The 17,524-nt window shown below is 35.7% G+C and overlaps 1 protein-coding gene across 1 annotated transcript; it reads right to left on the bottom strand.

The window, feature by feature from the left end:
- Window positions 1-1,623: 1,623 nt before the first annotated feature.
- LOC123316948 lies at window positions 1,624-5,179 on the bottom strand. The gene is made up of 2 exons (XM_044903272.1): window positions 4,706-5,179; window positions 1,624-2,279 (listed from the first exon to the last, which is right to left on the bottom strand). Exons 1-2 carry the CDS (start codon window positions 4,842-4,844, stop codon window positions 1,624-1,626), a joined length of 795 nt encoding a protein of 264 aa, XP_044759207.1. The 5' UTR covers window positions 4,845-5,179.
- Window positions 5,180-17,524: the final 12,345 nt, after the last annotated feature.

The following is a 17,524-nucleotide window of genomic DNA, read 5'->3' as shown; positions in this document are numbered from 1 at the left end:
ATTTCTTCATGGTAGTCACCAGTTTTTTTTGGATTGGAAAGTCCAGAGTCCCCCAGTTAAAAAACCAGTGTCACTGCCAATATGACACACTATAATTCTTTGCCCTTTGCCTGGAAAAATATATTCACTTCATTTGAAAAATAATGTTGAAATTGTTTTCCACCAAAATGGTACTTACATCAAGTTTCACAAAACTTTGATTGCTCGATCAACGATTTGGCATTCGATTTCCCGAAGGAAATCATTGAAACTTTCATATTTCCGAATATATTGGAGGAGTAGCAGTTGAGAATCATCAAATGGGCGTGTATAGATAATTATTTGGTGCAAGAATGATATTCAGAATGCTTATGACCAACTTATCGACTGAAAACTAATTGACGTTCATCCGTCAATCGATCGTTGATTCTCTGATCAAGCTTTATGAAACCGAGGGTTAAACTCAAAATTCAAGACCTTCCCAGACGGATTTTTAATCCAGTAGATAATCCAGCAAGTAACGCTTGCCGAGAAGATGTAACTGTTTCATCGGTCCACACTTTGGATTTAGTATGACCGGCATTTAACCAAGTTTCATCCAAGCAGTAAATCTTCCTGTTTTCATCACGGAAGGTCCTAATTTTCGTGAGATAGTTTCTTCTCCAACATTTAATGTCGTCACGGTTCATTAAAAAACTGTTGCGTTGGCGATGTCCATATTTGAAATTAAGTTTTTTCAATATTATAGAGAAGGTACTCTTCTTAAAATTTGGCAAGTTCGAGTCTTCATTAACTATTTTTAATACTTTCTCTATAGTCGGGTGTTCATTTCTGAAGAAAAACTCGTGAACTTTTCGCCGTATTACATTTTTATCGAAATCTGATAAGGACTCCCATTTGGTGGTCCGATTTTGATTTGTTGCCGGAATTTATGTATTCGGAAATAATTCTCCTAACACTTCGAGCTCCAATGCCAAGTCTCTCAGCAACTCGGAGTTCTACGTCCTTTAAACACATTCCTGCATTTTGAATAATCTCAATTTCATAAGTATTCAAAATCATATCTTTTATCTCGGCACTGAAGTGTCGTTTCAGACGTATCTTTTTTGGAGGACTTAAGTCAACATGCGATTCCTCAGCAGTATCAGTACTCGACATTATCTTAAATGCTTGTAACTTGAATAACTTGCTACAACTATAAACCAATTTACGAAAGAAAAAGCAATGAATGATCTCTGCAGTTCTACACAACAATTCGCATACAATCAATGAATCAAACGTAATGCGGTTCTGCATTACTCCCACCTGCAAACATGGCGTTCCTGAAGCTTTGACCAATAAGAGGAGTACCTTAAATAAGATCACCCGTTAGTCAGTGTGTTTACGCTGGCCTCTCGGATTTGGATAGACTATAGAATAACTTATTATATTCGATCATTTAAACTCTCAATGGTATTTAATTCGATGTTTCCTTGTACCTCGGATTGTGTTACATAAATTGAAACATATGCTTCAAATTCTATATTTATTTATGTATGTGTGAGTTCAGTCTTAATTATTCATCATTACAGGAGTGGAATTACATATGCAGATACTTATAAACAGTGAATTTGTTGTTTGTAGGGTTGTCGTATTTATTATTTATCATATCTCCTCTTTGACTTCATCAAACCAATTCGAAGATGTCTGTTGTACAGGAGATTCACTATTTGATTGATCTGCACTATCACGATTCATTTCCTCGCTGGCATTCTTGATATCCAGCGAATCACGTTTACAGGAAGGACAGTTTAAGCTAAACAAAAAGGAGGAAGGTGATATCTGTAGACCTAATTCGTCGAGTTCTGCCTGACCGAACAGGAGCGCCATCTTCATTTTGATCACAGTTTGTTTTTGAGGTGATAATTTTTTGAATGTCCCTGCATAACCCAAGAACAGTAGGTCGTTACGGTCGAGGTTCTTGTGGATGTTTTCAGTTTCGTTTGGGTAATTTCCAATCAAATTTTCTACACTGCTACTGTCCCTTTGTGTCTTTAATTTTTTACGTGGGAGGGGCATTTGGGAATCATCCGAAGCGTATACTTCTGCCTCGTAGTTCCCTTCCGTAATTACTTCTTCGAAGAAGTGCAGTTCTTGCCACTGAGCTGTCTTCAAATACAGGGACTCTTGGAGGAACTCCATATGTGAGGCCCAAGGCCAATTTCTGAATTTCTTCTTGGAACCAGAATCTCCCCTCAAATATTTGAGATACTTCACGTAAGAGTCCCTCAGGTTCTTCCATTTGACCTTCACAGTTTCTGCTGTAAAATAAAAATTGATTATTGTATAGGGGTGAAAACGACACTAAAAAGAGATTCACTAGAGCATCGCGGAGAGAACCGAGAAATCTATCGAGATTAGAAATTAAAAGAAGTTCCTTGAGAACTTAAAAACTCCGAGATCTATAAGAAGTACCTGGATCTCAGCAAGCAAAGATATAAATCTATAGGTGATCTTTGTACACTTTGTTCATCTCAAAATGAGAAATATATTGTACTCCATTCACTTTTATTTTAGCACCCGGTTGGCCATGGAAAGTTGACACATTACACTATGTGTACATAGACATAGAGACATGGACTGCGCAATGTCAGCATGAAAATGTCTTTTTTATAGAAAGAGAGAAATGATCGTCGGGAATTTACCTGTCTCCTTTTTGTTCACATAGAGGTGAATGTGGACCAATCAATATTCTAGAAAAAGACAACTGCATGCCCGACGTGCATTTCTCTCTGTCACTTTTTTTGACCGTATTTCATGCATAGGTATAAAGGGAAGGGACAGTCCATGTCTATATGTCTATGTATGTGTAGTACGAAAATGTGGGGTTATGACGCTTGTCAAAACATTTTTGGGTTTTAAATCAGCGCTATATGTTGTCCGTTCTACGTAAAAGTCTCAGTGATTACATAATTGACGTATAAACAAACTGATTGAAGGCATGCATACCAAATATAGTTATTTGCATGAAAAACAGTTTTTAAATACATATATTTATTTGCTATGGAAGAAAACTGAATTATTAACACATAAATATGTTTCAGTTTGGAGAGAGTTAATGTTGGTTATTTTCTTTGGCTAAAGGTTGAATACATTACATCAGTTGTGAATTTCAATATGAAATGCATATGATGCAGTGGTTGGAAATGGATAATTATAGGAATGTTAAATTCTTTAACAAAAATCATCTTTTCATAAACTTTTTAGGGTTTTCACTCCCAATCTCTGAAACAAAATCAATTAAAAATGAAATCAACGATTTGCTCCTGCGTAAATTCTTGCACTAATTTGTCAATCGATATCCAAAAATCATCTTGTATCAATGATAAAAAGAATTGAAAGAAGAGAAACTTCACCTATAAACAAAAATTTCACATGCTTTAACAAGACAACTGGCTCGTATGGCTGTTTATTTTACTAATAATAGTAATCATATATTTATTGATCCCTTAAGATATTTAAGTCCTATACATTGGTATAGGACTAGTCAAGTGAAAAATAGAAAAATTAATTTTCTGGAACGTATAATACCATGACATTCTTCGAAAATCCTATAGTAACTTTTCGCATTCGTTCACCCTAAAATAAAATTCTCAAATGGCACCATTCTTTTGGGTCTGTCAATAGAAGGAAATTCTTTGACATTCTCTTCATTCTATCTTTCTGATTGTGAAAACATTCAGCTAAAATATAAGTCGTATAGATTCAGATGAAACATTATCTAAATTCACTTATATTGAATATGTTCGCTACCGTCTGATGTATTGTAGATATTAGAATATGAGGGTTTTCTACAATTTGAATGAGCGGACCAAAATGGGGAATTTCCTCAATTTGGGTTATCACAGCATATACAAGGTTAAACCGAATAATTCTGAGTTTCAATCATGAATTTTTCAAATGCATCGCGGAAACTATTCGAAATCATTCTTCAAATATGAGGTTTAAAAATTTAAATCGCTTCGTTTCTAGTTTACGATTTGGTAACCGCGCCTACTATACTATACTACTATATCCTGATTCTCCGTAGGTACCGAAGTACCCCTCAGAAGCTCTGTGAGCTTGTGCGAGTTCGGAGAACCAGTTGTGTTCTGTGTAGGCTTTGTTACTGTGTCCTTACGCCACTTTAGGCACAGCACTGTTAATTTGAACCCTACAGTGAATGGTGGCCCATACCCATACTAGAAAATGAAAAGAACAATGTCTTATTTATAAAATGACAGCTGTTGATTTACAGCCATCATAAGGCGCGTAATCACTGGCGAGCCTCAACAGCAACCGGCCATAGAAATTCCATGAAATTTTATGACCTTTCTCGTTCGTCGCAGACTTCGTTGTCAGCCATCTTTGTCTATCTCATCAAGATAGTGTATTTGTTGTCCTTTATTATCAACGTATATTTCAGTCGATGTTGTCAACTTGTGCAATAGAAACGAAACGCTTTAAATTTTAAATACCCATTTTTATTTTTCATTTTTGAGTACTTGAAATAATTTTTTGGGAATCAGTTGTGGCAACGGCGTTATGGCATTAACGACATTTCATAGGTGCCAACTTAACTTCGTTCTAGTTACAAAAACTTGAGAAAATTATTTCATGGCCAACCGACTGCTAAAATACAAGTGACTGGCGAATATTATACTGAATTTTTGCTAATCTTTACTAATAAACTTCCAAATGCACTCACAGTTTTGACATAGTTCGTGTGCTATTTCTTCCCATGCTTCTGTTTTTTTCGATACATTCTTGTAGGCTGTATGACGAGGATCGTACAGGAGAACGCGCTCCTTAACTAGATTTATCAACCTTTCGGTATCGTCGGCCATTACTTCGACTGTTAGGTTTTCGGTAGAGATGAAGAAAATACGGGGAAGCAGGCTCTGCACATCTGTCCGCTTCGATCGAAACTAGTCCGTCGCGGTTGTTCGCCAGCTGTCGTGAAAGCAACGTGGTTAGATAGGGGACCGCTGCTGCGTTCGCGGCCTTCTTGGCGGCCCATAATGTTGCCAGGAGGGGCTAGGTTTACCGAAATGAAGGAATTTCTTAGGGCTATGTAGGGTATTGAGAAATTGATGCGAAATAATGGGGAATTCTCCTCAACATCACAGCATATGCAAGTTTAAACTGAATATTTATGAGTGTCATTCATGAAGTTTTCAAATGAACCGCGGAAACTATTCAAAATCATTCTTCAAATATGAGGTTTTAAAATTCAAATCGCTTCGTTTCTAGTTTACGATTTGACAACAACGCCCACTAGAAAATAAAAAGAACAATGGCTTGTGTATAAAATAACAGCTGTTGATTTACAGCCATCATAGGGGCGTAGTCACTGGCGAGCCTCAACAGCAACCGACCATAAAAATCCCACAAAATTTTACGACCTTCCTCGTTAATCGCAGTCGCCATCTTTGTCTATCTCATCAAGATAGTGTATTTGTTGTCCTTTATTATCAACGCATATTTCAGTCGATTTTGCGAACTTGTGCAATAGAAACGAAACGCTTTAAATTTCAAATACCCATTTTTATTTTTCATTTATTTCAAATAATTTTTTTGGGAAACGGTTAAAATGGTTATTTCAAATGTGACGTTTCAAAGATATTTCATAAAAAATACATCATTTTCGTCAGAAGGAGTTATATAATTATAACATGTATATTATGTAACGGATAAACTGTGGGAAATTAGGTTGGTTTAGGATAAATTCTTCTTCAATGAAACTTTGTGAAACAATATGTATATGGATTCAATCGATTCAACGGAGGTTGATACTCTCAATGAATATCAAACCAGAACTAACTAAGACGAAGAGAAATATCTTATTCCTAAAAGATGCTTATGTACAGTATATAGGTTCCAATAGCAAAGTACATAATATGGTTCTCACAGTCGAAAACTGCTGGGGAATCTCATTCAACACTTTGACTGCCAGCACTAATATTGTCGACTAATAAACCAATCGCATTTGACATATTTATTGTCGGCGAAAATTCCGAAAGAGTAAGGGATTTGGTTTTGCTTTACTATGGTGAATTTATCTCAACAGTTACGGTTAAACGTAAACGTAAACGCAAACGTAAACGTAAACGTCAACGTAAACGTAAACTTAAACATAAACATAAACAACTATAAGCATTACAATGAGCTGTGTTACCCCCCTGGAAAAACAAAATTACACTGCACATCTGTGGAAGATCAAACAGAGTTGTTTTTAGCCAAAGTACCAAATTTTGCAAATTTCAGATACTTTTTAATTTTTGAACATCAAATTATTCAAAAACGTCAAATTATACGAGAAAATATGAGGAAAACTTTTGATTCACAAAACGCTCAATATTCATTAAATAGCGTCCAACATAGTTTCTAAAGTTGGGTTCTTTGAATTTTTGGTATTTTATGGTACGTAATGGTCATAATGGCAAAACTAGAAAACGTGGGTGATATCTTGAGTTAGAAAAAGATTAATCAAATAAATGAAAAACTATATTCAGAAATTCATTTCATTCGATAAAACCGTTTGTGAGAAAGAAATAAAAATAATTTTTTTTATGGTTTTCAACAGTCTGTATCTTTTAAATCGAGCCTATTCAGAAAAAATGGTAATGGAAAAAGTGTTTCTTTTGACCTCAAGAATCTACTGTTGAAATATTTTGAGACAAAGACTCACCCTGAATATGTCCTATGACTTGGGGAAAAATTCTTATACTGTAGTTTTTCGCAATTTATCACTTTTTTACAAAATACACCCGTATTTAGGTTTAAAAAAAATAGCAACATTATAAACATCATTTCTATTTCCGAAATCATTTTTCTATGTATAAAGCCAGTTTTTGAGTGTTGGGAAAAATATACCTTTGTTTATATTAGAAAAATATATATCTAACCTCTGTATAAGTGGAGCGACTGCAATTGCAGTAACATTGAACTTCCTAATTCCTATAAACAGATTAAAAATAACACATGAAATGTTTGAATTGAAAAGTAATGGCCGTAATATAACCTAACCTCACCTAATTATGCGACCACCTACCTAGGAATGCGAATAGCATTATTTATCAACCTATTAAAACTACAAACTCGTATACCTATCTTCTCATTCTAGAGATATAGGCCTTTTTTCAATTTTGTTCTGTGTTGACTAACCCTGTTAGTTTTATGAGAAATGTGACTACTTAAATGGTCTTGGATAATTGATTTACAAGAAAGAAGGCCTTCAGCCTTGAAACGAATTTCAATTATTTCTATTCTATCGCGATCTAGCATGTTCAAAGACCGTTTGAATGCTCTTTCCTGATTGTTCTCCTGTATCTCAGCTGAGTTGTGCAAAAATTATATTTTGAGTTAGTAGGTATAAAAAAAATACGCATTTTGATAATTGACAAATTTCATTTACCATTCACGTGACGTAATATATTAGAATCAGATTTTCATCAAATTTCTTCAAACTCTATCTTAAATAAGGACCATCTTCCCCTACTTGACGCCTCTTCTAATACGAACTGTGTTAATAGAAAGAAGAGTTGTAAAGTTGATGAATTGGGTCTCCTTTTTTAAAATGAGCATGCAATTATTTTTTCTATCTTATCTAAAATAGATATCGATTGAAATTTATTCTGGGAGGATTCTGCATCTCTTCATAAACTTTTTAGGGTTTTCACTCCCAATCTCTGAAACAAAATCAATTAAAAATGAAATCAACGATTTGCTCCTGCGTAAATTTTAATTGATTTTGTTTCAGAGATTGGGAGTGAAAACCCTAAAAAGTTTATGAAGAGTTATCTAAAATAATTTACGTGAAATTTTTGAAGTTTTAGAACAAGAATTTTTGGAATTTCTTGATATTTGATGATAAGTCGAAGATATTGAAATAACCCAGTCTTCTGCTCGAGATTATTAATAATCCAACGCCTCCTATCGTTTCTGATGAATTGCTTTCAATTCAATCATACCTGTAAAATATTCAATCTGCATGACTGAGCAGTACGCCACTGTACATAACCTATCGTGTCAGATTGTTCCACCCGTTAGATGAAATCGAGGTCGAGAGTTCATGAAAAATGCCGGTATGTTGCGTATGCTGACACTTTTCGTTTGTATTGGGTTATCCATCCATTCATTCTGTCGGTTATTGAATCAAATTTCAATTATATCAGCTCGTTTCGGAACCGCGGCAACTGAATATAAACAATTCCGCTCGAAACTTTGTTATGAATTCCTTTGGCACTCAGATAATTTGATATTCTGAACATCCTGGCGTTAATATGACCTGCGAAATAACGGTGATATTATTATAATGATGAGATATAGTTGCATATTGGTTATTTTTCCCCCAACTGGATTTTTAGGAAATATAGCCTGAATTTTCTTATGCCATATTTAAAAATGAGTGGTTTCATTGCTTACATACCAAAAACCTTCGCGCAGGCATAAACGGGAAAATACAGGGTATATTTGAAGGTGAGGTTTATTTTTCAATAGAAGGTAGAACTGGTCAAAATGAAGCGTTACACCAAAATTCACCTATACAAAATGATAAAGTTGAAAAAAAAATTTGAAAATGATTACTGAAATACACTGCGCAAAAAAATTAACGCACATTCTGAAAATCTCAATTTTAATGAAAGTTAACTCTACATCGACTTTATAACTTATTTTTTATGTTCTCTCGGGAAGGTTTTGAACGAAACAAGACACATTAAATGGAAGAAAAATTCAGGATTTTACCGAATCTTATGTGAAAGAAGTGAAAAGAACAATTTTCAAAATAATGAAATGCTGATAAGTGATTTAATACTTGGTATTTCCACCCCTTGCGTTAATTACAGCTCGACAACGACGGTTCATACTCAAAATGAGTGATCTTAAAATGTTCTGATCTAATCCTTCCCAGATTTATTCGAGTTAGATTCCTAAAACATTAAGAGTAGCTGGATGATTTTCTGAACTTCCCAGCCTTCTATTGAGGTTGTCCCAAACCTGTTCAATCGGATTCAGATCTGGACTTCTTGCTGGCCATTCCATTCGAGAGACTTCAACCTCTTCAAGGTACTCCTGAACGATGCGCGCACGATGGGGTCTGGCATTATCGTCCATAAAAATGAAATTTTCACCAATGTATGGGACAAATGGCACTAAATGCTCTTCAAGAACGTTCCTTATATACTTATCCGCATTCATAGCTTCATTATCAACGACCACTAGGTCTGTGCGAGCAGTCAAAGATATTCCCTCCCATATCATAATCAAAGAGTAACCAAGTTGGTTACTCTTTGCCATAATCGATCCTCCCCCGAAACCAGTAGTATTCAGGAAATTGCACTGAGCATATCTTTCATGTGGACGTATGTATACAAGGGAACGTCGATCACAATGGTAGAGGCAGAATCTAGACTCATCTGTGAAGAGAACTCTTTCCCAATCGGCCTCTTCCCAATGGATATGCTCTCTCGCAAAATCTAAACGCGCCCTACGATGGGCTGGGGTAAGAGCTGGGCCTCTTGCCGCGACACGAGCCTTAAATCATATTCTCTGAGGCGATTTCTTATTGTCTGAGTGCTAATTTGCACCTCATGAGTTTGCTCAAGCTGAATTTGAAGAAGGCGAGCGGTTGCAAACCGTTGTCTCAACGAAGAAACTCAAGTAACGTTCTTGAATGGCAGTTGTTACCCGTGTTCTACCCTGTCCTGGTCTTCGGACATTCATACCTGTCTCCCTGAATCGCTGCAACATTCTGGACACACTTGTATGGGAAACTCCAAACCTTTCTGCAATTCTTCTGTATGTCCACCCTTCTTCTCGCAAAACTACCGCTTGGGCACATTCCTCTTGGGTCAAATTGCGTGTTTCGCGATGCATAGCGATCGAGTGTAGAAAATCAAACGAAAGAAAAACTATTGATCACTAGAATTGATCGAGAACAACTGATTTTAGAATGGAGCCAATACATTCAAAATCTGATAATATCATATTTTTTTATTCCTGCTGGGAAAAAGCATCTGTATTGAAGAAAACCGTTGAAAGTGGATGACATATGCATGCATAATTCGGATGAAAATTCATTGAGAACACCTTCAGTTGTAGAATAAATTTGAGATTTCCATAATGTGCGTTGATTTTTTTGCGCAGTGTAGAACGATTTTATGAAATGGCTCATTTCGATATCAACTGATAGAAGAGACTTATTACACAAGCCAATATGTTCTATAATTAGCGAAATACTGCTTCCTCAAAGTGGCAGCAAATCTATATCTAATCATAACATGCTAGTTCCTCGATGCGAAGATTCCACCGCACCTTCAGATGTCACATTGCATGATTGATGACACAACACAACAAGTGCAGTTACTCCATCATTTTATTTGGTTCATCTGGATCCATACTGAGACAAATCTTCCTAGTTCAAATGAACTCTATGGCATTCAAGAAGCAAAGTGAAACAAAGATATTATCTTTGTGAAAAAATTATAAAATTCTCCACCCTTACCACAAGTACATTACACAAAACGATACGATACAACCGATTAATTTGGACAATATTTTAACGTCGATCTTATTAACGAATGATTCAAACCCACCTACACTGATTAAAATTGCGTGTTCTACAGCCCAAACTGCGTAGTGTCCGACAACAGATCTCTGGTAGTTTCTAATTCTATCTTCAACAATACCACAATTTTCGTTTAACTGTGAAGTTTCGTAAGCTGGTCGGAGTTGTAATTCGATTATTTTGGTCCCAGGCTATACGCTTAGAAAGACTCATGGTTATTCATAGACTCACAGGCGTGAATGAATTGAATATGCGTAATACATTGAGTTGAGCTGTCCAAACCGTGCTATGTTTGAAAAGAAATGCTCGAACTTCGAGCAATGGCACTGTTGGAAAGTACCCACTGTGTCCACTATTAATATTTTTCAATAATATTCAAACTTACGTGGATTAATTATACATTCCAAGGAAAATTTAATTATCCTAACTATTCATTTTTTTATGACTGTAATGAATTGTTGAAATACAAAAACTCTCGATAGAATTTTGAAGCAAATAAAAGTGGAATATTTCTCATAGTTTCGTGATATTACCTATGACTAACCTTCGTCCTCTATCGCATTTTTGTTACATATACTCCATTCACATTTATTTTAGCAGTCGGTTGGCCATGAAATAATTTTCTCAAGTTTTTGTAACTAGAACGGAGTAAGGTTGGCACTCATGAAATGTCGTTATGTCATAACGCCATTGCCACAACTAATATCAATTTTTATTACGAAAATGCCGAAAGTGATAGATAAAAGAGACAGGGTTTCAGGAAGTGCTATTTAGAATTCAGGTCAGCTCATTCAAATAGTTATACCCTGATATTCTAAAATCCACAAAACGTCAGAGTGTAGCGAACATATTTAATGTAAGAGAATTTATATAATGTTTCATCTGAATCTAAACGACTTATATTTCAGCTGAATATTTTCGCAATCAGAAAGATTGTGAATGAAGAGGATGACAAAGAATTTCCTTCTATTGGGAGACCCAAAAAAGTGGTGGCATTTGAGAATTTTATAATATGTTTGAGTGAATTGATGCGAAAAATTTACTACAGCATTTTCGATTAATGTCATCGTAGAATAAGGTCCCGAAAATTGATTTTTATATTTTTCATTCGAATTGTCCTATAAATGTCTTAAGGTAGCAATAAATACCTAATTATTATATCAATGTATTAAGATGAACAGCCTCAAATACTCGCCAGTTGTCCAGTTAATTGTTTATTCATGTGAAATTTTTGTTCAAAGGTGAAGTTTATCTTGACTTGAAACTTCCTTTAATTATTTTTACTTATATTGATGCGAGATGATTTTTGTTGAAGAATTTAACATTCTTTTAACTTTTAATTATCTGTTAATTCCTTCGGGAGGTACCCATTCCCAACCACTGCATTTATATGCAGTTCATCTTCGGGTTAATATTTTTGAAATCTACAACTGATGAAACGTATTTGAACTTTAGCCAAAGAAGACAACGAACATTAACTCTCCTCAAGCTAGTGCATATTATGATATAATACTGATCTCTTGTATTTTCCATGCAAATAACTGGATTTGGTATGCCTTCAATCAGTTTGTATAAACTTCAATTAGTTCGTCACATATTTGCCGAAGAGATTCGACATTGTTATAAAATACGTAATAACAGAAACTTTTACGTAGAATGGGTAACATAGCGGTGATTTAAAACCCAAAAATGTTTTGAAAAGCTTCATAACCCCTCATTTTCGTACTATACAGTGTGAAATGTGTCAAATTTCCATGGCCAACCGAGTGCTAAAATAAAAGTCAAAATAATAAAAAGAAGTTTCAAGGCAAGAGGAACTTCACCTTCACCTGAAACCACGTCTTCTCTCTTTTTCAATGACTTTCGGCATTTCGAGATATTAATTGATGCTAGTTGTGATAACGGCAGCGTTATGACATTAACGACATTTTATTAGTGCCAACTTCACTTCGTTCTAGTTACCAAAACTTGAGAAAATTATATAGTGGCCAACCGAGTGCTATCATAAAAGTGAATGGAGTATGTAGCAGTCTCAACATTCGAGCGTGAAATTAATTAAATTATCTATGACTCGACATAAAAATATTCGAAATCAATCAATGTAGAAATACGCTAGTATATAACGAGATTCTGTCATCGCACATGTCTGCCAAATTGAGCACGTTGTAATTTACACTCCCGTTTCTGGCAAACAATACGATGATTTCTCGATGCATCGAAATAGCAAATTCAATGCATAATACGTAACAGCTGAGCCAATCGCTATTTACCTAATAACAAACATTTTCCCACACCTGCAAGCCTAACCTACATCCCACAAATTACGAACCCCCACAAATACTGTAATCCGAAGAACAGAGGAATAATCTATGTGTAAGGCGGATAGAATAAACCATTACATCATTCTGCAGGGTCGAATAGTTTCCATAAGCGCTCGATTGTTACAAAGAACAATCGAGATCATGGCTGATGGCTTTATTCTATTCGTATGATGTTGATGTGGGTGGTTGATGTACATCTCTTGCGCATCGTGGTAAAAAAGTTTTTGATACTATTTTCTACTTTGAAGTGGAGTGGAGTGAATTGAAGTGGAATGCAAGGGAGTATATTTTAGTGTAGTGTAGTGTAGTGTAGTGTAGTGTAGTGTAGTGTAGTGTAGTGTAGTGTAGTGTAGTGTAGTGTAGTGTAGTGTAGTGTAGTGTAGTGTAGTGTAGTGTAGTGTAGTGTAGTGTAGTGTAGTGTAGTGTAGTGTAGTGTAGTGTAGTGTAGTGTAGTGTAGTGTAGTGTAGTGTAGTGTAGTGTAGTGTAGTGTAGTGTAGTGTAGTGTAGTGAAGCGTGGTGTAGTGTAGTGTAGTGTAGCGTAGTGGAGTGGAGTGGAGTGGAGTGGTGTGGTGTTTGTTAGCTGAATTATCGAAAATAGTGGGAAAATCTAATCTCCTGATTCGACCATGTGGTTTCGTTCAGGATATTGGCTCGTTCGATATTCACGTTTCGTTTTAGATTTAGAGTTATAAACAGAAATTGAGATTTTGACGAATTCAAAAACTTCTATTAACTTTTTTGTCTTTGAAGTTGCACACTGAAACTTGAACCTTCTTAGGCATTTTCATACGTAGAATCTACTGACAAAAGATTTTTTTCCAATTCAAAAATGACAAAATCAATAAAAGTTTGCATCTAAAAAATGAAAATTCACTTAATGATTAGAAATGATGAACAAATTTTGAGGTCATTAGTTTATTCTACGAGAAAAAGCGCCTGTAGATGGTTTAAATTTCAGATTTGTACCTTCAAAGACGAAAAAAGTTATGAGAACTTTATGAAATTGAAAAACTCAAAAACGAAGTATCGTAGGAGGCTGCGGTTTTCACCATTCTTTGTTTCTCCGAAAAAGAGCTGGAAATGTGTCATCCGTTTTCTTCTAGCTGCTATAGTTCTCGAGATCCTCTCAGTAGACAACGAATTTTGCCCACCCTGTACTTAATTAATTCGTCTTAATTATTCACGAATGGGCATCACAATCTTCTTGTTTGAACATTCCAACAATCGTCATAAAAATGGGATGTAATGGGGAAACATCATAGAATTTTTTCAACATAACTAACATAGACAATTACAAGAAACTGCCTCGATTTCCTACATTTTTTTTACCCTAAATTGCATGATACGACACTTATTATTCTCTCAAGTGACCTGATGCATCTAATCCGATGAACTTGGTACAGAACGATTCATTGTCCAGCCATATGTTTATGTTTTGTTTCGTTTTTGCGATGCCGGAGTCACCTTCCACAGTACCGTACTTGAAATTCAATGAAATTAAGTCGAACTTCCAGGTTGTATCTCAGTCATCTTGGATATTTTACATAGACAATTTTTGGTTAAACGACTTGTTTTGATAAGTTCTACCTTCTGTCAAAAAAATTTTGAAAACACCCTGTAGTTGCACAATTTTTGCCTTATCCTTCAATTCCTTGAAATATGTTTGATTTGCGTTTGATAAGTTGTTGCAAACAGGTCTGCTTCACAAGATGGGAAAATAGTACTTCCAGCGTTGACATAGCACTTTTCCCTCCACGGGATTTAGCAGTTTCGATGATCCTGTCATCAATATGACGTTTTTGTTGTACGTTTGAAAAAAAAGGTATTTAGAGTGGCTTAAGCAGCCGTGGAAATAGTAAAAGAAGAAGAAGAAGAAGATGGTATTTAGAGGGATTGACTATGACATTTTTGACAGTTTAGAAAGATGTACTTCAAATAAATCAGTTAAGCAGGCTTAACGTTGAGGTTTACTCATTTCTGTGATTTTCATTATAAAGTGCAATAGAAATTAGAAAAGTAACTGAGCCTGCCTCAAATTCGTTGGTGTAAATGGGTTGCAATGGCATAGAGCACCAGCAGTTTATTCTTCTCCACGTAATCGATCAAAAATGCTCATCTCCCCCTTATCCATCTATCATCCTGCATATCACCGTCAGGTAGAAAAGAATGCCGAATTTACGGCAGGAATTCAGCGGCTCGGAGATAACCTGGATCACCTTGAAATGTTCGAAAATTACGGGACCTTAGGTTATATCAACGTTAGCTCTATTCTCAGGCCCCTCTTCCCCTTAACCCGTTCGTTTGCATAAAAGTATTTTATGTCTAGAACACGGGCATCGACGATGATTTAATGTTGAACCAATCCGATAACGTGATTTTGGCGGGAAGAGGCCGCCGCCGGGCCCGACGCCGAAACCGGAACACAGTCCAAGGTCTCGTTCCGAGAATTGGCGACTCGGTTTGTTGGACGACGCTCTGCCTGCTGGTGTCGTTTACAAATGATACTTCATAGAATGGCACCACTGTCCACTGTTGTATCCAGAGTTTCGGGAAATTGGTTACACCAGAATTGCTTCAACCAAGAACATATTATCTGTGATTTAATAATGACAGGTTTCTCTTTGGTCTACTGCAGTATCTACTGAAGTTCATAGACATAGAGACATGGACTGTGCCTTCCCTTTCTATCTATGCCATAGACATAGAGACATGGACTGAGCAATGTCACCATGAAAATGTCTTTTTTATAGAAAGAGAGAAATGATCGTCGGGCATTCACCTGTCTCTTTTTTGTTCACATAGAGGTGAGTGTGGACCAATCAAAATTCTAGAAAAAGACAACTGCATGCCCGACGTGCGGTTCTCTCTGTCATTTTTTTTAACCGTATTTCATGCATAGATTAAAGGGAAGGCACAGTCCATGTCTATATGTCTATGATCTATGCATGAAATATGGTCAAAAAAAATGACAGAGAGAAACGCACGTCGGGCATGGAGTTGTCTTTTTCTAGAATTTTGATTGGTGTATACCTCTATGTTAACAAAAAGGAGACAGGTTAATGCCCGACGATTTCTCTCTTTCTATAAAAAAGCCAATTTCATGCTGACATTGCTCAGTCCATATCTCTATGTCTATGCTCAAGTTTTGATCCGTGATGTCTGTTGTTGGTTCGTCCTCAGTTCTATTATTTTTTGAGATGACAATAGAGACCAACTGGCTATAGACCTGATGATGATTTGAAATAAATCGAAACGTCGGTATTTCATCCAACTGAGTCTCTGCAATCTAGACCAAAATAAACCCTAACATTACTAAGTAGTCACAGTCTCACATATACTGCATTCACATTTATTTTAGCAGTCGGTTGGCCATGGAAATTTGACACATTTCACTCTGTATAGTACGAAAATGTGGGGTTATGACGCTTGTCAAAACATTTTTGGGTTTCAAATCAATGCTATGTTGCCCGTTCTACGTAAAAGTTTCTGTTATTACGTGTTTTATCACAATGTCGAATCTCTTCGGAAAATATGTGACGAACGTAATTGAAGATTACACAAAATGATTGAAGGCACACCAAATCGAGTTATTTACATGGAAAATACAAGAGATCAGTATAATATCATAATATGCACTAGCTTGAGGAGAGGTAATGTTCGTTATCTTCTTTGGCTAAAGTTTGAATACGTTACATCAGTTGTAGATCTCAAAAATTTTAACCCGAAGATGAAATGCATATGATGCAGTGGTTGGGAACAGTGGTTGGGAATGGGCATCTCTCGAAGGAATTAACAGATAATCACAAAAATGTTAAATTCTTGAACAAAAATCATCTTGCATCAATTGAAGTAAAAGGAATTGGAGGAAGTTCCAAGTCAAGATGAACTTGAACCTTGAATTTTCACATGAATAAAAAATTAACAGGACAACTGGCTCGTATTTGTGGCTGTTCATCTTAATACATTGATATAATAATAATAACTAGGTACTTATTGGTACCTTAAGACATTTACAATGTATGGGACAAGTCGAATGAAAAATAGAAAAATCAATTATCGGAAACTTATTCTACGATGACATTAATCGAAAATCCTGTAGTAACGTTTCGTATCAATTCACCCAAACATATGCCACCACTTTTTTGGGTCTTCCAATAGAAGGAAATTTTTTGTCATCCTCTTCATTCACAATCTTTGTGATTGTGGAAATATTCAACTGAAATATAAGTCGTTTAGATTCAGATGAAACATTATATACATTCTCTTACATTGAATATGTTCGCTACCGTCTGACGTATTGTGGATCTCAGAATGTCGGGCTATAACTATTTGAATGAGCTGAATTCTAAATAGCACTTCCTGAAACCCTGTCTTCTCTCTCTTTCAAACACTTTCGGCATTTTCGTAATGAAAATTGATATTAGTTGTGGCAACGGCATTATGACATTAACGACATTTCATGAGTGCCAACCTTACTCCGTTCTAGTTACAAAAACTTGAGAAAATTATTTCATGGCCAACCGACTGCTAAAATAAATATGAATACAGTATAGGTCTTTTAAATTAACCCATATAAATTATCTTCCTGGCTTCATCTGAATTTAGGTTAGGTGACATTATCTGATCTAGCTTAGA

Source organism: Coccinella septempunctata, chromosome 1 (genome assembly GCF_907165205.1).
Source record: "Coccinella septempunctata chromosome 1, icCocSept1.1, whole genome shotgun sequence".
In the NCBI taxonomy this organism is placed as follows: Eukaryota; Metazoa; Arthropoda; class Insecta; order Coleoptera; family Coccinellidae; genus Coccinella; species Coccinella septempunctata.
The sequence above is the reverse complement of the archived record's forward strand: the minus strand, read 5'-3'. Positions and strand labels throughout refer to the sequence as shown.

What these genes read in the sequence shown, in the direction of transcription:
- LOC123316948 (XM_044903272.1), bottom strand. Translation starts at nt 4,844, where the DNA reads ATGGCCGACGATACCGAAAGGTTGATAAATCTAGTTAAGGAGCGCGTT. An exon ending in ACACGAACTATGTCAAAACT is followed by an intron (nt 2,280 to 4,705) that starts GTGAGTGCATTT and finishes TTTATTTTACAG; the next exon opens with CAGAAACTGTGAAGGTCAAA.